The 21,858-nt window shown below is 37.1% G+C and overlaps 1 protein-coding gene across 3 annotated transcripts in view; it reads right to left on the reverse strand.

Annotated features, from left to right (window-relative positions):
- Positions 1-288: 288 nt before the first annotated feature.
- Positions 289-21,858, reverse strand: part of ARNTL (aryl hydrocarbon receptor nuclear translocator like) — a 39,130-nt gene continuing 17,560 nt past the window's right edge. Inside the window, exons 3-19 of one of the 3 annotated variants that reach the window (XM_030451280.1) lie at positions 21,637-21,784; positions 19,037-19,057; positions 17,995-18,033; positions 17,657-17,698; positions 16,675-16,832; positions 15,317-15,396; positions 14,305-14,397; positions 13,278-13,395; positions 10,970-11,119; positions 10,468-10,714; positions 7,040-7,146; positions 6,544-6,694; positions 5,911-5,999; positions 4,985-5,093; positions 3,188-3,281; positions 1,565-1,667; positions 289-994 (exon numbers count right to left, since the gene is read on the reverse strand). In XM_030451280.1, the coding sequence (XP_030307140.1) occupies positions 834-994; positions 1,565-1,667; positions 3,188-3,281; positions 4,985-5,093; positions 5,911-5,999; positions 6,544-6,694; positions 7,040-7,146; positions 10,468-10,714; positions 10,970-11,119; positions 13,278-13,395; positions 14,305-14,397; positions 15,317-15,396; positions 16,675-16,832; positions 17,657-17,698; positions 17,995-18,033; positions 19,037-19,057; positions 21,637-21,776 (1,902 nt within the window). In that variant the 5' untranslated portion in view covers positions 21,777-21,784 and the 3' untranslated portion in view covers positions 289-833. The remainder of the gene's footprint in view (positions 995-1,564; positions 1,668-3,187; positions 3,282-4,984; positions 5,094-5,910; positions 6,000-6,543; positions 6,695-7,039; positions 7,147-10,467; positions 10,715-10,969; positions 11,120-13,277; positions 13,396-14,304; positions 14,398-15,316; positions 15,397-16,674; positions 16,833-17,656; positions 17,699-17,994; positions 18,034-19,036; positions 19,058-21,636; positions 21,785-21,858) is intronic. The other 2 variants (XM_030451281.1, XM_030451282.1) reach the window with 2 other exon arrangements.

Raw genomic sequence — 21,858 nt, forward strand, 5'->3', positions numbered from 1 at the left:
TATCTGTGCATGAGAGTAAGCAGATAGAAGAATTTTGAAAGTAGTTGCTTTCCTTTCCTTAGGGAAGGATGGCTAATAAGTGAAAAGCAAGTGTTTCTTAAAAAGAAACCTGGTAATGTCAGAGTCTCTTAACTGATACTGTTTCTGGTATAAACTTGCATCTAGGAGTAAGCACAAGTAGCTTCTCTAGAAGATTATTGTAGCAACAAAATTTTGTAAGTGTATGTAAGGCACTGATTTTTCTCTTTTCCCTCCAAAGCTAAAAAGAAATGATAAATAGGCAACTGCTTCTAGCATGCACATTCTCCAGGGTTTTATCAAATTTATTTATCAAAGTAAATGCTCCATCTTAGAACAAGGGAAACATTTATTTTAAAAATATTTAACTAATACATTACACTTTAACAATATTTATAGTAAAGGATTCTTACAAGAAAGAATAAACAGCTTTATGGTACAATTAGTATAAGAAATATCCACATGGGGACTGTTTTGCAGTGTAAAAACACACCATACATCTGAAATGGTCATTTGCATATAAAAGCTACCACTGATGCCAGTGAGTTGCACAGTGATTTAAAAAAAATTTCAAACAACAGAATCCAAAATATACAAGTATTGCAAGCTATACACAGCTAACCAAATCAACACAAAACACTGTAGCAGGTTATTCCACTTTGTCTGAAGTTACACATGGTAGGATGAGTTGCATTCTGATACAGCTTTTATGAAATTTGTACATAAAAGCTTCTCAGTCCAACAAATTTCACAGACTGTAGAACTCCACCAGTAAATGCACTTCGATATTTGGATATTGAAGCTAGGTGCATCATTTACAAGGGCCATGGCAAATCACTGAAGTCTACAGGGCCACCAAGACCTGCATCTGCTTCAAGAAGGCTCATTATTACTGCCATTGCTGCTTCATCATTGCTAGGGCTGCTTGATCCTTGATCATTGTCAATCATATCAATGCCTATATGAGAGTTCTCCCCTGTAAGTATAAAAACAGTAAGTTGTCAGAAGTTCATTTTTCTTGCTATGGGAACTTTCTGTAGGACGTGAGGTGGAGCATCTCAACAGGCTGAACTATTTTGGGAGTATTAATCTATTTGATATCCAGGCTGCCACAGTTCCAGGGCTCCCACATATACCTGAGTGTCAGAACAAAGGTTGGGTCACTCAGAAATTACCAGTATGCCTAATAAGAACGACTTCATGTGCTATGCTTCAGAAATAAATCTAGATCAACATCAGGGAGTCCAGCCAAGCCTTTCTTCTTGGTTTCAGTTCAAAACCATTCAGAAAAAAACAGGTGAGGAGTTCAGCTAACTTACTGATTAGCATGAGAAGAGATGTTTCCAAGTACTAGCTAAAATAACTTGCAATATAAAGATAGCAAAATTGACCACCAGGCAGACAGAGTGGTAGATGGTGGGCTTCAAGCTTCAGCTACAGCCCACAGGTGGTGAAAGCCAGTTACTGCTAAAAACAACCATCTTGGTACAGCTGTCTGTATGTGTTTAGCTGGTAGTGAGGCATGTTAGTGTGCAACTTCACTTACCAAGAATAGAGGAGTTGTCAGAATATGGGTAACCAGAGTTATCTTGGATTTGCCCAGACAGTAATCCAGCTGAAGAAATGTCTGGAGTGCCACCATTCAAGATCTTGAAAGAAAAAAACCAAAAGCCATAGACAGCATGAAGGTTTTGTATTAAGTCTTAAGTTGGTTTACTGTGGGATTTTAAATATAGGGAAGATGGGCTTCCTGAAAACTACTCGCATTTAAGGGCTAGTGGTAAACTTTCTCTGCCCATTAGGCAGACATCAGATGAGACCTTACATCAACACCAAAAGAGATCATTTTAGTTCTACATGCTCAAACTCTGGCAAGCTGCTAGAAAAAGTCCCAAGGGGATTTCCATGGGTCATCTTTCTAAGCATTTTATCTGCAAGTGATAGTAATTACAGAATGCCACTTAGCTTACAAACACAGTATATGTTTAGTAATATCAACTAAGATCCTTAATTTTAGGAGTAGAGCATTGCTTCTGGATCATACCATTTCTTGGCAGAGAGCAGCACTATGTACAGCACAGCTCACCAGACATGGAAGAAGCTTTCCTGGGACTCTTAAATCACAAGGGAATAGCTGTGAACTTGAACCATATTTCTGACCTGCTCAAATGTGTGTACGCTGGAGGTAGAAGAACTTATGAAGGTAAGAACTTATGAGCTCCCTTCTGAGGGCATCATCAGCTGGAACATGAGTTGTTTCTAGCAGATGTAGTCTGAGGAGAAATACTAAAGAGGGACCCTACTAGAAATAGCCAATTCTCCATGTGGTTTTTTGCTACAATAGCCCCTGCTACATGGAGATGTTGAAGTATTGTAAGGCAGAAGGAGCAAGAATAACTATTCCTAGAATTAAAATGCTGTTTGTTCCAACTTCAAGGTCTCATTTCAAGAATGAAAAGAACCAGGAATAGACTAATATTTACTGTCAGGTATATGCTCCAGTACAAGCAATTTTTATGTATAGTCATCATTATTTCTGGGGGAAAAAAGTAAGTCTGTGGCAGTGTTTGAATGCACAGAATAAAGATTTGGATAAGTGCTCTTCCTGCCTCAAATACAACTAATAACAGCAGCAATTTAGTAGATTACTTTAATGCAGCCAGAACATACTAAGTGTTGAGGTGGTTAAGTGTTTATAATGGTCTCTTAGTGCTACCCCAGCAATCTTAGAACAAGGCATGGTACATGGTATGGATTTAAAAATAAACTGTCAGTGCACAGTGAAACATCGAATTGTGTTTTGTGCTAAAGGAGTACAGTTAAACTTGTGATTCACCTGAGCACAGTCAGTGCTCAAACGGTAGCACTTCCAGTATTCTCCAGTATGTGGTGGTAAAGAGTTTTTGGAGGATAAGGTATGAGGAGAGCTGGTTTTTGCAGCTCTGTTAAAAAAATAAAATCGAAAAAGCAGGTGGGTTTTAAAAGCTGCCAGTGTTTAAGAACTACAAGTCTCTGCATTTTAGGACTAATGTAAGGGGATTTGGGCCACCTTCACTTTCTGTCAGGCTTTTTCAGCCAAGCAGCCAAAAGTTCAACATATGTAATTTGTAAGCATGATCTCATGCTGCTTGCCACTACTGCTACAAGACTTTGTAAAGTTTGTTCTTACCTTCTTGCCTCCTGGGGAGGATGTGTCAGGTGGTGGTGTGCTGGTAATATTCAATGGACTTGAACCACAGCTAGAAGGTGATGATCCTCTTATCCTAAAACATGGAAAAAATAGGGAATTAATAGTCTTCCAGCAATTTTGAGACTCAGGTGCCAAAGACTTGCATTTCAAATGCTGACTGTAATATCAGGTGGCATAAGGTGGTAGAAGCATGACATTTTGTAATTTCCTAACTTTTTCATTGTTACTCAAATCAGTGGCAGTGGGTTTTTTTGCACATAGATTAATTTTATCTATTTATTGCATGGTAACTGTCCAGCTTGCTCCAGTCTGCAAGCTGTACATAGTCTTTTGTTCCTGTAGAGTGTTTACAGAGTCAGAAGTAAAAGATCCTGGATACTGAGGAAAGCCTCATTTTTTGTAGTCACAGCAATTTAGATCAGCTAAGAATTCAAGCTGCCTCAGTCACAGTGACTTAGACTCCGTAAGTGAGCAACTGCACAAAGCAGAGAGGACATTTGAGAGAGGTTTTTCTAAACTGTCCAAAGCAGCATTTTTCACTTCAATTTTCCATAGCTTGATCAAATATCATTTATTAATGAATAATGTATTGACTGTAGAACCAATAAATCTCTCTTCTAAAGGAAGGAGGGGTAGTTTTAGAGCAAAAAGCAAATTAAATGGGAATCTTATCCTTGGCAGAGTTCCCCTGGGAAAACTGAACAGAAGGCAGCTTTGGAAAATAGTAACAGCTGCTGAAAAAGGACTGGAACTAACCCAGTCTTAAAATGAGATGAAATCATGGGTGGCAAGCTATACTACTACTGTCACGGAAGCTAATTAAGTGGGGATATTTATATTTTTTTAAGCTACTAAAAGGGATGGTTAAGTTTCAAAGTATTGGTTCAGCCTTGGCGTGGCTGCTTTGTTCTTTGTTGGTTTTGTTTTGTTTTTTTCTCCTTCCTATTCTTACAGACAGGAATGAAGCCTTACATGATAGATCTGTTCCCTTAATGACATAAGTAGTCTGTGGCCTTCAGCAGAAACAAAACAGGGAAACAGACTGAATGTTTTCCAGCATTGCAGGTCAGTATGGTTAAATTGATGCCACTAAAGATCTGCTAGATGAGAGCATTGTTGTAAAAAAAAGGGCACAATCTCAAAGAGAAAATTCATGGAAAGCAGGGAATGTAGCTAGTAGTAGCTGCTCATACAGTTGAGAGAGATGAGACTGTTCTACACATTACTACAGTCCTGTGCTGAAGTGCTCTACAAGACTTCTTGTTTAAACCAGAGACCTAAACCTTGACTTTCAGACAGTCTGGGAAGGCAGAGCTGGCTTAATCATTGTGTCCTTGCTGAAGGAGCTGTGGAGAACAAGCTGAACTTGCATATCTCACAACTCTAAAAGCATCTGAACAAACTGGATCACGTGAAAACAAACATTGCTTTTTTGGCATGTAGTCAATAGCTTTGGCATTTGGAGGCTGTACCACATATACCCTGAAGTCATTGGAAAAAGAATAGGCTGGAAATGAATTTGTTTCCAGCTAGCAATTCTTTTTAACTACTGTTACTGGCAAACAGATAGTATCAATCTAACAAGCTGGAAGGCTGTAACTTTCTTATCCTTTCACTGTGAGCTTTGACTACCCCTGGGTATTCTGAACAGGCATCTGAGCTGTCTACTTATGAAATACAATTATGTCACTCTAGCTTGAAGATGACTGCCTTAATTTCCTTTTAAAGAATAATACTGATTTTCCTCTAACTTTAAACTGTTTAATTTTCTCTCACCTGTGAATCTCCATGATTTCTTCAGCAATCATCCTCCCTATTTTACCTGCCCCAGCTCTTGTTCCACCTGGAATTCCAGGCACGGTAGGATGGGCCCTTTTGGGGCCACCTGAAATGAGTAGATATCTTCATGTCAGACAAAAGCTTGAAAATCTTTTCCAGAAAGCATTTGTATTTAGGCATTTTTTACAAGCTGCAGGACCTTCTGAATTGTATTTATTTACAACTCCAGCTACTGGTGAGTACCTTCAAATGTATGGAAAGAGCATACAGCTATGCTCTGTATCTCCTGGACATCCCTCTGTGCTGGCAGGTACTCAACACATTGACTTATTGATACATCTGGCTCTTTCCAGGATCTGGTAGTGCCTCACACACAGACTTGATAAACAATAGCTTGTCAAACTTTTTTGTTCCATGCCTGAACAGGCTCATCTTCAAACATGTTTGTTATTTGTTCTGTGAAAAACTTGCAAATACATATTTCATTCAATATGGGATAAGCCCAAGCTATCTGATGAACATATACAAACTCCCTCTAGGTAACTGCACATATATAAAAATGGACAAAATAGTGAAGACTGAATAGTTATTAGCTCACTGTTATTTTAATGCAAATTGACACTTGCTCAACACTTGAAGTACTCAGGAAGGAGTCTGACACTCCAAGGCATTAAGAAGAAAATATGTACTGAAAGGGCACAAAAGCCCTTAGCATTGCTTATTGCTCTGTGACCAGCTTATATCACAAGCTGGTATTTAAGTTCAACAAAGCATTAATTGCCTTAGCTCCTCTTTGTACCAAAATATATTTTTCTTAGGATACTGGCAAATTCTCGATGCAAAATTGCAGCAAATTTGTGCATGAAGGATTAGCTGCTAACAAAGCATTACTGCCAATACTTTCCTCACAGTACAGTAGTTACCTTCTCCAGGCTGAAGCACACTGTCCATGCTATGTGGAGAAGCTGCAAGCTGTGGAAAGGCTGCATCTCCACTGTCAAGGACGTTGGTTCTGTGGATTTCAAGAATTAGAAGAATCAGTAATGGAAAACCCCATGCAACAGTCACTGTCAGTGGGTCAGAATGAAATGCTTCAGAGTTTAAATACTTTATGAGTTACTATCACCTCTGTGAAAGCAGCTCTGTAACTGACAAAGACTAAACAGAAATAAACCACCAAAGTGAGCCATGAAGAACCCAAATTCTCTTGTAAGAGAATTCTACTGTGAAGTCACTGCACCTGTACAGAACCCTCTAAGAAAAACAGAAGAGAAGGGGAAGTCCCTACAAAAGCAAAGAAATGTATCTCATCTATGAGTCCCTAAAAAGGCTGGAACCCCTGCTTTTCCTAAAGAAAGAAAATATTTATATTTATGCAGGCTTTAAACATTTGATAAACTACTGCAATTACTGAACTAATTCCCCTCTCCCCAGTTCTGGGTGTTATCTGGAGAAGACACTTGTTGTCATGTAGATGTCCACATATTAAGGACAAATCTTATCTGAAAACAAAGCAATCAGCATTTACACACATCTGCTAAGGGAAAAATACTTACGAAACGACTGTATTTGTTGAGACAATATATTCTACTTCTTTGGTCCAAGGGTTCATGAAACTGAACCAGCGACTTCGCAACGTAATAAAAGAACCATCTTTTATTTTAAACTTGTAGCAGTTAGTTGTAATTTTTTCTCTTGTCTGCAAAACTAAAGACAGGCAGAAAACGAGTAACCTTGTGTCCAACAAGCACCATGACTACACAAGCAGAGCCCTTATCAGGAAAAACTCAAGTTATTTCCTCCCTTCACCCCCCAAAAAACTTGCTATTTTTGCTGTCATTCCCCTTCACCCAACCTGAACCTTAAATATTCACTGAAAATCTATACCAGTCAAAGATAATGGTATTTTTCAGTTCATGCAGCACAATGTTCTTGTCTAAAGCATTTGTAAACAGAGAGATACCCAAATCTCTTCATGTTTGTTTTTTCCTAATACACAATTGTTCCCAATATTTTTACAAAATATCTTTTCTGAATTATTAATAATCATACCTTGTCTATGACATTCTGCAAGATGTCCTATATCATCTTGATGAAAATATTCGTAACATGAAGTACCTAGAAGTTCCTGGGGTAAGTATGCCAGGATGGCTGTTGCCCTTAAGGAAGGGAGGTAAAAGTAAAAAATAAAAAAAAATTATTTCAAGTTGAAGTATTGGTGACAGGTAACTAAAACTCACACAGAACTTGGGCAAGGCTCAAGTAATGCGGAAAGGTATTTTCAGTTTAGAAAGTAAAAAAATGTATTAAGAATACTCCTTATAATTCTTGGGTAATTTTAAAAAGCATGTAACACCAACAGCAGCCCTTGGGTATTGTATTTAACCTATTGCCACCAGAGGGGATATAAGACTTTTTAAATAGTTTTGCAGTATATTGTAGTTTTGAGAATTTAAACCTGAAGAAAGCTGACTTGTAGCAGCCACAAGATAATACAAGCTTTCTGCATAAGATGCCACTGGAAAATAGACATCAAAGGTTAAATAACTGCTCTGTTCCTTTGTGTATTCATGATGATGCTGCTGCTACACAGAGGCCAAACTGTCCTTTAACAAGTCTTACAAGAGGATTTTCTTTCCTTAAGTCACAAGCCTTAAAAGTGGGACAAAAAACCCAAAACAAAACAACCCACCAAACCCCACAGCCATAAAAAAGGAAGGTTATTCAGGAAATAGTCCTTCCTGAATAAACAAATGCTACAGCATCTGTTTGGTTTAAACATGAAGCAAATAAAACAACTTCGTTTCATCAGAACCAGCCACAAAGTCAACTCATTTTCTTTCTTATAAGACTAGAAGCAAATACACCTGTGATGGGCACCATGGGAAAGACTGGATCTCTCAGGAAGTGTTCAAGGAGTTGTTGGCAAGGATGGAAAACATCAAGAAACTAGGGAAAAAAGACTCAGATTAAAGCTTGTGTTACCAATCTAATGCACCAAGTTGAAGAGGAAAAAGGCAAAGCAAGACTGCAGGTGAGTGACAATGAACTATAAAACAAGCAAACTTAAGGTGAAAGGGTAATTCTTGACAAGGAATGAGCTACAGTGGGCTGAGTTTGCTGAATACCCTAGAAATCTGTATGTTAGAAACCAAAGAATTATTTCTTGAATTGTTAATGATTTAGAAGCTGTAACAACTTCATTAGGATGCCTCATCTAACTCAGAAGACCAACATGAATAATAAGTGATGGGGGGAGAGCAGAAGATAATTGCTTTATGTTAGGACAATACACACTTTCCTCTGTCCCCTAGAAGACAGCATAAGACAGACTTCTGAGGGTATCTGGGAAAGGACAGCACAGTATTACTACCATGGTGCACAGAACACAGCCACCGCCCAAGGAAATCCTCCAAAAACTTCCTGATAAAGGAATAAGCAGTTGAGAAAGGAACAAAATTGGATGGGACACCCAGGAAGCCTCTGAAATGCCGACCATCTAATTTAGAAGACTGAACACACAGTCAGAATCAAATCTGCAGGAGTCCTAGGGAAACTGCTCAAGAAATTCAGAATAGAAAGTAACATGGCTGAATAAATCCAGGGTAGGTGTTTAGGATCCTCCCTAGAAATACAGAAAGCAAAAAAGACCTACTTAACTACAGTGAACTTTCATTTTGTACACTTATTAGAAGAAGTTCACCAAAGGAGAAATTATACTTCCTTGAAGAAATCAGTAAAAGAGTCACCATTCCAAGCTACTCCAATGCAATTTAAACAGCAAGATTGATAAGGAACAAACCTCAGTCAATCATAATCCCTTCTGCAGTTTCAAAAAAGCCCAAGTGAAATATTACAAAATGTAGAAATTTGTACATATTAATAACTATGTGTAAGAACAGCAGGGAAAGCATTGAAGGTCAAAGCCCATAATGTCACATGCAGGGAATTTTTGTATTTTCCCCAGACATACTAAAAACATCCAGCACTGAGCAGGTGGCTTACATCTCAAGTCCTCACTGATAGGGAGCTCTAAGACATCAGCTTCAGAGAAGGAAATGTACATGAGAGAAATTTTCAAACTGGCTTTTGTCTGGTGAACTTTATCCCAGGATGCTTTTAAACTGTTGACAGCTCGAAGACTGTTTTGATGAATTATCCCTGAGAGCCTGCAGAGAACCATGAAGCAGGCAAAATTCATAGCCTATGTTTAAAAAGGAAGAGCTAGGAACCACATCAATCTTATTCCAGTATTTTTCCAAGAACTTCAGCAACCATAGCATTTTGACATTGCAGTGGTGGGAAACTTAATTTTAGTCTCAAATTCACCATCCAAAGTCATTAAAAGTACTGAAAAAATAAGATGGTGGGGTGGTTCTCTTTGTAAACTGTTCAGTGAAGACTGACATTTTGACAGTGAAGTGTTCAGTAGTTCTGTGACCATGATAGCCCAGCTAATTAGTACATAATCTACTACAGTTCTTTTCCAGGGACCATGCAATCTATGAAGACAAAAACTTAGGGTCACAGAGTTTAAGAAGTGTTTCTTTCCTACATTCCCTTGGACAAAAGACAAAGAAACAGTGCAAGTCTACCTGAACAAAAACCCCAGCACAGAAATAAATTAATAGTTTTTCACTTTTAACAGGGACCTAAATATTCTCCAGTGGGAGCACAGATCATAGGATGCCAAGTTTTAGCCTACAGGTCAGGCTTTCTTCTAAAAAAAAATTCAAAATCCCTTTCAAAGATCTGAAGTAGTATCCACATTCCAAGGACTGTAAACAACAGCTAAAAAACAACTAACAGCATTCAAATTCAAATCCAAAGGGTCAACATTTTCTGTGTCTTACTATTTTAGAAAGACTTCCAAATTATCCATCAGGGGAATATGCCTGATCTTTTGAAAATAAAACTTGTTCTTAAGCTGCACCACTCTGTTATGCCAGAGCAGCACCTCCTCAGCAACACCGAGCTGCGAGTGCTCTCACCATGCCCAGCGTGATCACCAGCTCCAAGTACTACAGGAGAGCTGCTATTTCAAAAAGCTTTCTGGCAAATTAAAAACAAAAACACACCAAACAAACAGTCAAGCAAAAAAACCCAACCACATCCGAAATCAGAAACAAAACCACAAAATCAAAAAACCCAACCACTCACACACCAAAAAAAGATTTTCCTTGCTGCGCTTCCTCTCAAGACTGTCAGCTCTATTTCCACGCAAAGGTCACTAAAAATCAGCTGACACACTGGACACACCCCTGCAACAAATTCCAGCAGGCAAATTCTGGCAGAGTTTGGAGCCTGGGCTTTTCCACACTGTAAGCAACTGAGCCTACGCCACAGGCAGGATTTAGTAAAAAAGCTGAAAAAGACAGTCATTTCTTTTTCCAGTAGTATTCACACTGCTTGAAGTAACACTGTCAGTAAAGCAGTGTTGGACAATGACTTATCGTGGAAGTTATTACAAGTGCTCTTACCTCTGATCTACAAAAACAAATTTCCCATCTATTGCATGTCGAGAAACATATTCTGTAGGTTTCACCCTGATCTCCCCGTTGATTGGCTGTGGTACTACATGAGGATGCAGCCGTCCAATCGCAACAAGACAGCTTAAATTACAACCCTCGTTATCTGGTTCATTATCTTCATCTAGTCCCATTTTTGTTGGAGGCCAGCTTTTTAAATATCCTGTACTATGAATAGTGCAAAAGCTTTTGCGGTCTGCTGTAAAAAGAAAAGAAAAGAAAACAAAAAACAGGAGAACCAAAAGAGCAGTTAGGTCACGGATGTTGCTTCGGGAACTTCATCTCAGTTTTGTTAATAATGCATCTCCTCTCCTATCCAGGAAATCTGGGATACTGTTCACTAAGGGATTTTTCAGCACTCCTGCTTCAAATCACAGTCTTCAATAAGTGCAAAAAATGTAGCCACTGCAAATGAGCCTGACAGCCTTTGCATTTGATAATACGTAATTTTTACCTTTCTTCTTTGAACAGGTTGAAGGAAAATCCTTGTCTTCTACTTTCACTGAAGGTCTATTGCACTTCATCCTACAAAAGAAGGACCGTCTTGCTCCAGAACACAGTCGTGATGGCCCAGGTGTTATATCAGTTTTAACTGGGAGTCCAGCTGCAGCAAACAGAGAAAGTGAGGAAGCTGCCCTTTTCAGGTAAAAAGTTAACTATACAAATTATTACACCACACAACCCACCCATATGATGTTTCAATTTTGCTTGGAATTGCACAATTCCTTTAATACCCTTCTTTATACCAAGCAGAAGTCCTACTTGGAGTTTTCCATGTAAGTGAATATGTGCAGGACTCACCTGACCATATCAACATTAGAATTTCTAATTACACTTTCTAGCATGAAAACATTGAGATAAGATTGAGAACACACGGATCTCAGTGCACAGATTAGCAAAAGATTTTAAGAAATCCACCCAAGTTTTGCAATAAACATTGCAATGTCTTTGAACATTAATCAACTGATTAAAAATAGAGACTATTTACCCGTAACCAGAGCAGTACTCATACATAGTCACCCAGCAGGCTATGACCATTAAGACTGGAAGACTTTTCTATCAGAAATCATATGAGAGCACATATGCATCTATAGAGCAGATGAGGCCCAGGGCCATTCCAGGTCCATCTTAACTGGTGTGTTTCTAGACATCAGATTTTTTATTGGTCTGATAGAAAGATGAAAAAAGGTAGCAGTGGCCTACACAGGGACTGCAAATCCCCCAGGCTCCAGTTATGCACAAGAAGTCTCTCTAGTCTTATGGGAATAAGTGCATACCAACATTCCCTAACAATAAATCCTGACTTTTACCATGTTCTTACAGGAGATTCTTAGATTCTTTTCTGTGGAAAGTAACCAGGAAACACAGTACCAAACCACACATCAACTCTAGGAGACAACAGCAGGGTGCTGGTACTAACAGAGCTCCAGAGAGATGCCTGGCATGCATCAGGAGTGCAGGTATCAGCCAGTGGTGCAGCTGGAGCTCCAGAGGACAGCGCTCCAAGAGCTGATGGGAGGATTTAAATCACATAGAAACTTCTGCACAGTTTGCTATCCACTTCAACCATTTCTGTATGGGGATATGAATACACAAACAGCTATAAACAGATAGAAAAGCTTCTAGGGCCCTCTAGGCTTTTTAACATGAGGAGGAAAATTATGCCAATGTTTTAGTGTAAAGCGTGCCTCCCTTACAATTTGAATTGAGTTGAGGTCACCTCAGGGAGGTCAGACTGTCCTGCACCACGTGCACTCTGAACCGCTGTTCAGTGGTGAGAGTAGAAGCTGTGCTTGAGTCACTCATGCAAACAAAAATAAATACATACATACATACACACTAGTATGCTTAAGAACATGAGTCCCTGAAATTCTACCAATCAGTCTATCATAGCAGATGGCAAGATTTTAATTCATAGCGTTTATTTCAGCCATAAATTTGTCAGAGGTGTACAAAAATTGAGCTAGCACTGGATACACAATACTTGACAACCAGACAAATCCAGGAGCCAGAAAACTTCAGCTGATATAGCTGGAGCCTCAAGGCTCACTGCCCTGGAATGACCTCTTAGCTTTAGTTTCTGATGTTGAGCTGGTGGCTTCTCTGAGATGAGATGCTAGAGATTTCTGCTCCTGACAAGCATGAGACTTAATGACCTGGAAATCTGCAGTTGTAAGATACCACCTTCTACTTAAGCGATGCAGACTCCTGTTAAGAGACTGAATTAAACACCCACTCACCTCAAAAGCAGCAGAGATACAGAGCTGCTTTAAAATACCAGAGTGGAAGAGAGCTAAGAGACATAGAAGGGGAAATTATTCCAAGGACTATGTTAAAAACCTTTTAAGAGAAAAGCTAGGTCGTTGATGGAAGTGGCAATAAGTAAAAACAAACTAGTTATATAATACCTGGCAGCTAAGAATTATCAAAATAATACTGAGTGTATTCTGATTCTTAAAAATTACATCTTAGGACAACTATTTCATATGTTTTCTTGGAAAAAATTAAACCTTTGATATATAGAAAAAGAGAGAATACCTCACAGCTGAAGCCAGTTAAGCCTAATGGATCTGTATTGCAGCTTTTACACTCAAGTATCTGTTTCATACTTTCCTTCCCCTCCTTTCACCCCATCATCAACTCCCTTGGCGTTAGGCACAATCCAAACAGGACACACGCTTTTGACATTACACAAATATTCAAATATTTAGAAGCACTGAATCTGGGTGCACAGCTGCTTGTTAAAAGGTGATAATACTCACTTTTTGCATCTATAAGCCTTTCTCGTGGTGCAGTATCAGAAGAAGAGAGCTGCTCCTTCACTTTGGCAATGTCTTTAGGATGAAGATAATCAAATAAACTCTGTCCAATCAGATCATTCTGTAGAGATTGAATATTAAAATAATTGTTCAGTATATTTTCCCAGTTCTAGCATCTATCAGAAACAACTCTTTTACGTATACATCTAACGCAGGCCAAACCTCCGAGATCCAGGATTTAAGGGAAGGCATGTTTTCTCCAAATATTTTAGTTATGACTATATTCCATAGTAAGTTCCTTCATTATTTTTAGAACTAGTTTTACAGAAATAGCATGCTCAATTCACCACAAATATTCTGGTTTCTCTTCAGTCTCACTTCACCTGCTACACATCTGAAGGAAAAAAAATCATAACTGCCCATGTTTTCTTTCAGTATTTCCATAACAAGTGGGTATTTAGTATACACCTAACTACAGACTGGCTGAGGAAAACTTTTGAAGCTCATATTTTTTTGAAATTTGGTGAGAATGCCTGATGAAAGAAAGAATGAAGAATATTATTTACATGATATACAGTGCAAGGAAAGCCTCACATTAAGCATACATTAAAAACCTGGCTTTGGTATAACTGCTTCCCAGTTTACATCAGTAACCATGCTAGCAAAACCAGAATAGACAGGAAGCAAAGCAAGTTAAAAGAATTCACACAAAGCTATTGGAAGAACCTCAGACTGATTTTTAGTATTTGCTTACACTCCCAATTAGATCATGTTATTACCAGCCTGAGGGTAAATCCCTGATCAGAATTCATCAGTCAGTGAAGTATATTTATTTCCTTTTCATCTCCTTTGAATGGAAAACAGAAACAATTGTCTCACAAGGATATGGCAGAGAGAAGGTCTTCCTCTGTAACAATGTCATCTTCTAAGACAGGCTAGTCACATAAATACCCCTCCACATAACCTCATAATCATGAAATAGCTTTAAAATCTTTTACAGCCTAATATTACTTAAAATGGAAAAGAATACCTGACTGTAGTTGAGGATTTTGAAGACAGATTCTGAAACAAATAGTATCTTCCCTCTGTCACAGCCCACAACAAAAAGAAATCCATCTGCTGCCTAATTAGGAAAAAGAAAAAAAATAACTTTTTATACAGTAGAATTTCTTAGCATTTAAAGAGATAACTGAGTCAACAGGCAAGATAGAAAATTACAATAGAGGTTTTTTGCATCTGAAAACAGTTTTGGCATAATTTTGGGCATCATTACCCAAATGTAAAGATCACTTTTGAGGGAAAAAAGAACCCATGTCTTGTTGGATAACACTATGTTTAATAGTACCTTTTAGTGGAAATATTATTTTAACTGTATTTATTCCACAGTTCTTGGTTTAGCAACCAAACATAACCTGGATATTTATTTATGTGCCTGGAGGCAAGTAATTCCCATTTCAATAGCACTCTTTTTCAGTTACATACAAACACACAGGATTAGGCTCTAATTTTATAGCTTTAGAGTCACAATACTGTATAGATTACATTCTTCATATGCTGCATCACAAAGTACCCAAACTACTAGAAGAGCTTAACTGTTGAGAAATTATATATACTCTGCACACTATAAAAGAAGTGTATAGCAAGCAGCCAAATGAAGTCATGTTACATAGATTACCTCAAAAAAACGTGTTCATTATATCACTACATGCTGAAAATCATGACATGTTAGCCCATGTCAGAATGTCAACAAGAAAACAGTTCATGTAATTTTGTTTCATTTTATGGAATAAGATTCTGATGGTTATCATCAGAGTATCAGATCTCCCTCAGATCTCTCTTTTAAATCTATCTGCTTAAATTAAAGAGATACTAGTTGTCATCAAACATTGACATTATGCAGTGGTCTTGCAGAATTCTTCAATATCCTCCATAATCAGAACATTCTTAAGCTGAGATACAAAGCAGAAATATACCTGTGCTTTGCTTTGGGAGAGGTAAAATTCACTGCCATTAATATACCTTAATTAAAAGTTGATACCTACCCTGAGAATAAGATGTTTTAATTCATCATCTGATAGAAAAGCAGGCTTATAGTTTGCTTCTGTATATGGATTTGTAGCACCTAAAAATAAACAAACAAACAATTCTCATATCACAAACTTAACAATAGAAACTTAAATGAGCAATTTCCCTTTGTCCCCTTCTTATACTGTTATTCATTGCAGATGTTCTTTCTAATGAAACTTGCTTCTTTGTTTTGTTTTTTTATCAACATGAACTCTGTTGGAATTAACTTTAAAAAGGATGAAGCTTTTTTGGCTGAAACACAAATATTGTATTATGTAGCAATGCAAATTAAATGCCTTCTGAAATATAAAAGCATTCCTTAGCATACTTCTTAAACTAAATGCTGTCCTTGACTTACAGCCTATGTAAAAGATGTTTTAATGTTTTTTGCCTTTCACACTAAAGCCCAACATTAACAACAAATGAGGCAGCTGTTTATTAAGGAGTAATCCTTCTCTTTCTGTTACCTTCATAAAAACAAGAGTGTCAAATTAGTAAGCCCTAAAGTATTAACCTAATCAAATGGCAGTGGAAGAAAAAGTTAAACCTTTCAAAAACTCTAGGATAAATATGATTGGAAGACACGGGGTCTCCTAAAAACTAGAACAGTGACTCTTCAGATTATCTGCATCACTATCTTTTTGCAGGGGTGCACTTCTTGAAGGCTTTCACCATTGTCACGGATTGTACTCAACCACTGTTTCACTCCTGTCAGGGAGGACATACAGAAATCTGCAGCAAACACAACTCTTCCAAACTTCTGTGTTTCCCTTCAGGTGCTTGCAACAGAAACTGTTAAAAAGACTAAAATCAAATTTTCACAGTACTGTCCATTCCTTCACACAGAGCTAAAGGTCTGAATATAAAACCTCCAAAGTCCTGTAGGAATATTACTTACACCTAAAATCTATCCTCTCTATACAACAAGTTCTGCATGCTCATTAAAGCACCACTGAGTGCTACACAGGAGACAGTTGTGCACTACCACTTAAGGCCTTTGGTTCACACATTCCCTCCCTGCTTCAGCTGCCTTGCTTTATTGAATAAAATGGTGGTGATCGATCAGGTCAAATAATAGAAAATTATTCTTTTCTCATACACACATTTCACAGTTGGATCAGGATCCTGGGCCATGAATCAGTAAGCTACAAATTAACATGCAGCATCAAATGCTAAGGAGAAGGGGATAAGTCCTCCCAAAATATATTAACTTACTCCTTCTTGGCAAAAGGGCAAGAAAAGGAGAGAAAAGGGACTGCTTTGGGGAAATACCATTTCACCATCGTCCTCCAGTCCTGTTTCAGCCCCACCTCTCCAGCCCCAATCAACTTACCACGTAAAGTTTTCATATGCTGGACAGCCATCCTCAGCACGGTGAGTTTATCCAGCTTCCGAGACATCGCGTTGCACGTTGGTACCAAAGATGCCAGTTCATCTATAAAACTGTTCATTTTATCTCTACGTCTTTTTTCAATTTGACTATGAGCCTCCCTAAACAAGTTAAGGTGGTGAGGAAAAACAGGAACGCATGAGAAAATAAACCAGATTAAAACATCTCCAAATCCAGCATTATAAAAACACAAAACCCACCTCCTCCTGATACTTAAGCTATCCTCTAATCCTTGTGAAAGGACAGCCACATACAGAATTTTTCAGACATTTTATATTCATTATTTGGATGAGTAACAGTTATAAGCAATAGGCTGCAGCACATGGCCCTAATTTACCAAAAAAGAAATATAATGTTTTTATATGGGACACTGAATCCTTCGTTCTAAACCAATCCAATAAACAAAACAAAATTATCAAGAGATTTCTACTGCTGAACACTTTGTGGTTAGCACGTACACTGAAACATAACTGGAATCATAATAAAATTATCAAATTCCAGTGTATTAAATATTGAAGAAAGCATGATATTAAGAATTTTAATCAGTGAACTATATGAGTATTTAAATTAAACTGCACTGTGGCGATATAAATCTTCTACTTATCCTATAGCTTTCTGCTTGAAGTATTTGAGATACTTCTGAATTAAACTCTTCCTAATAAGGAGAAATAATGATAAACATTAATCTATTTTTTTGTTTATATTTTGAAATACTAAAGAGTAGATGTTAAGACTTTTACAGCCCACTGTCAAGGTTGAAAGAAACAAGGTGAAGAATGTAGTATTATCAGAAACATACAAGCAGAAAAATAAGAGGTCAAAGCTAGAAAAAATATTTTCAGAATAAGAAACACATACAAATGTTTTGTATATGGCAAAAGCCAAAAAAAAAAATTATCTTCAACATACTTGTTCAGAGTATTACCTCGCATTTTTTATTCTGCCTTGTTGGTCTGTATACTCCAGTCTGTTGAGAAATGATACCACAAAGTTAGACTGCTGAAAACACTAACATCAATTCTTTTAATGCATCTTGTCCACAGATCCTCATTAAAATATGTTTTTTAAAATCTGAGTATTTATTTAGCCTTTCTTCAGAAAAAAAACATTATTTATATATTATATATACTGTGGCTCAAAGTGTGCAACAATATTAAGCCTTTATACAAGCAAAGAAACAATGACACTGAAAAAAGCTATTTACACACAGGATCCTATGTCAGTACTGTGGAACTAACATATTAGTGACTGTATCAATAATACCTTCCATGTTGGTCATCTTTATCTGTATCCATACCTTCCCTGCAGAAACAGAATAAAGCAATATAATATCAATATATATTATATAACTATATGCATCCCCCCCTACAAATTAAGCAGGATTAGCAGAATTGTTATCAAAATATCACAAACAGAATAAAGTATTCCTGTCATCTTTAAACCCTAAATACAAAAAATAAGAATATATATGTAAGAACCTAGAAGGACATAAAGAAGATAAGTGTTTTTTGTTATATTCAAACATTTTCTTAAATTAGCTGTGTCTCCAGAGCTAACAAAATGGCACAGTTTGATGTGTTTGACAGTAAAACATGCTGCAGTTCAAAGATATCATCTGTTACAGGAATGTTTTTCAGTTAACTAGAAGAAAAAAGGACACATCAAACCAGATATTTTTCAGGCCTTCATCAGAAATAATACTAACTTGCATTTACTATACCTAAAAAATTCAACCAGATTGTGCAGTAAAATTCACAAATTGCTCTCAACAACTCTGTGCAAACACCCGTGTGTTCTACACGTTACTCTGTGTTATGGTGGTTGTTTTGGGGGAGCACTGTGGTAATAATCTAGACAAATGAACCATTGAAATTGGCTGAATAAATGGACAGGATAAGAGACCATGAAACTAACCCAGCATGTTTTTAAATTAGTGCAACTTCCAGAGTAGATACACAGCTTACTTCTGCCTCTACATGTAGAAAAAAGAAAAGTAAGGAAGGGGGCATGAAGAATAAAAAGGAAACTCTGTGTAACATTTTACTATTGCAACCATATGTACAGAAGGAGAGGAAAGCCTAAGTTTTTGTAGCTATATACGGTAAAAAAAGTTGAATGCCCAGGACTATGGCACCATTAGACAAAAGAATTAGGAACTGCAACTCTGCTTAAATGGACACTCCTAAGCCTGGTTTATATTGGTTTAATTTTTATCTGCAAATTTTAGTTAAGGGGAGGGAAAGGCAATGAAAAACACCCATCAACTTTTTCAAGTGAAACCAATTATTAAAATATTTATACTTACTCAAAAGGAAAGCCATCAAGTCTGGAAAGAAAGAAAAATAAAGTACACCATATATAGGAAATAAGAATAATGTCTTACATTTTCTGTCTAAATTCTCAAGCTAATTTATATTCTATTCGAAATAAAAAGCACAATGAAAACAAGACAATAGTAGTGAACATTCTAAGGAGACAAGCTCAATCAAATTAATCTACTTTCTCAAAGAATAATTCTGATTTCTAAGAAAAGGTAGCATAGTTCATTACATTAATGTGAAAAATTAATAAAGCAACTAACCTAAATAATATTATGCAAATCATTCAGATATTGTCTCATCTTCAGAAATGAAAGATCTGTGCTTTATGTCTGCTGCCCTTGTAGTTAGATAGACAGAATTTCAGAAAACTCCAAAGTTGGAGTGGGGGGAGGAGTGGTTGGAAAAGATCCTAATTTCTAAGTTTTTTATTCCCATCAGCACAACAAAAGAACGTTTTCATTCAGTCAGTACTTAAGTCCTAATTCTGATCTTTATACAGACTTTATCATATCGTAAGGAAATTAAACAGAATTTCTACATGTAAGATGACAACTGGCATCACTTCAAGACTGTTAAGTGACCTGAAATACCACTGAGCTTTAACATGGTTAAAGAGGCTTTGTTTTATGAGACCCTTATGACTTCTTCTCATATTAGCCATTACACACCAGTTATTCCTGTTCCACACTGGACATTAGCCTTCTTAAAGAAACATATATTATTCAGTGCACTTTAAAATCGATTATCTTTGTGATTGGCTTTTAAAAGACGTTTGAATAATGCTAAAGGTTTCCTTCATCTCTCAATTTGTCCATGTGAGTTACTGTCTTTCTTAGTCAATGGCTCAAAGCACTTCTTATGCTCACAAAGAAACAGCATACAGGTTTGGAAACCAAAAGGAGGCATCAATCTTCCACTTGTGATGCCACCTTTAGTTACAGGACACTTCTTGCAACAATATTCAATTTAGCCTTAGAGAAATCCAGAAAGCAAGTTCTAAAAGAATACAAATGTATAATGTATTTTGCTTTCTTATCATGTATTATTTCAACTGAAACTCTACACCAAAAAAAAAAAGAAATTAAGCTTTTATAGACCTGTGCATGAATATATACATATAGAAGGAGAGACCAAGAAAGTCTACCGTAAGTTCTCTTCTAAAATAGGAATATTTAACAGACACTGGTTCATTTGCAACACAACATGAACTGTGATACCATGACAGCTGTAGTAAACTTGTTTGACTTAGGATTCAAGAAAACAGTGTTCTCACATATTTAATAAAATGCACACACAACCTAAAGGGCAGAATTATAACTTACAAGAGGAAGCTGTCTTTTGGAAAAGAGGACGAGCAATGCTTCCTACCCAGAGGAATATAGATGGAGCAAGTCTTTCTAGAGAAGAGGAAGTTGTTAAGACCAAGGCTTTTCACTAAATTTTGTGGTAGTCAATTCACCTAGGAGTCATGTACTTTTCAGGAAGGCTAAATGCATATTAGAGAAGGCACATACGCTGTCTGTTTGTGGTCTTTAAACAGTACTTAACGTTTTGTGTCTGTTCTAAAAAGAAGTCCTATGCATAGGGAGCCTGACTCTTAATTGTCATGCTTGGCATGGATTAAAAATCCCACCCCTCCCTGTAAAAATGGACTACATAGCTCTATTAATAATGGTCCCATGGACCTATTCACAACTTACACTGCAGCTAGACTGTGTAAAGTTACAATACATGATGTTTGCCCAATGACTTAAAGTAAGTTGGTCTGAGTGTATTCAGTGCAGAAGACATTAGACATTTGGAAATCTCAAAAGCTACACAACCTTCATATTCTAAAGCACAGTTGGTGTGATTTTTATTTCAAACACTTTGAGAGAAGCTATGACTTTGACAGTACTTCTGAACACAATTATGAAGAAGCTTCTCCTGAAGAGAAGTAGCTTTCTTCAAACAAAACCACATTGCACCACTGATTCAGAACAAACTTAGGTTTTCATTTTGTTAGGAATAATAGCCTACAAGCAACAACCAACACAAGAGTAAATCAGCTGATTAAATGAAAGGCAGATCTACTGGTGCAAACCAGAGACTACTTAGATTCATATTCATCTGGGAGACCAAAATAGCTTCATCAGGCGAAGACTGGTAGAACACTGATAGGAAGTGGCTAAAAAGGCAAAAAACAGATGAAGAAAAGGAACTATTCCTAGTTTTGCTTCTGCTTTTAAATAAATTTATCATCTCCTCTCCCACAAGTAAGTTACTCTATTTCCTATGTAAATGGCCAATATAATCAACCTTTATATTGTGTATTCATCAGCATTATTTTCTGCCCGAAGATTTCTTTCTGTAGCCAGTAGCCCTCAATTCTTGATGCACTGAGATAAAGACTTTATTTTTATTATTAAATAATGAACTTTCCTCTTAGTGCATAGTACCTTTTCTCTTTAGTGAAACCTTTACACAAAGTTGTCAGGAAAAGGTAATTTTAAAATTGCTATAAATATATCCATTGTCTCCCCCAATGTACTGCTATGTCACAGCCTCTGTTTAGCAGCATTAAGTCAAGAGAAACCCAACTTACTGATAATCAGTAGAGCTTCCCTTTCTTTTCCTATTAGAATCCATTCCTGAAGTACTAAGGGAACTGGAGATCAAGTCAGCAGGATCTGGTGACATAAAGTCACTAATTGTAGAAGATATGTCCATCCTTTGGTCTGCCATTGGATTATCTAATATTGATCCCAACACATACAAAAACAAAACACAACAACAACAACAACAACAAATCATTGCATTAATAGAG

This window comes from Calypte anna, chromosome 5 (genome assembly GCF_003957555.1).
Source record: "Calypte anna isolate BGI_N300 chromosome 5, bCalAnn1_v1.p, whole genome shotgun sequence".
NCBI lineage: Eukaryota > Metazoa > Chordata > Aves > Apodiformes > Trochilidae > Calypte > Calypte anna.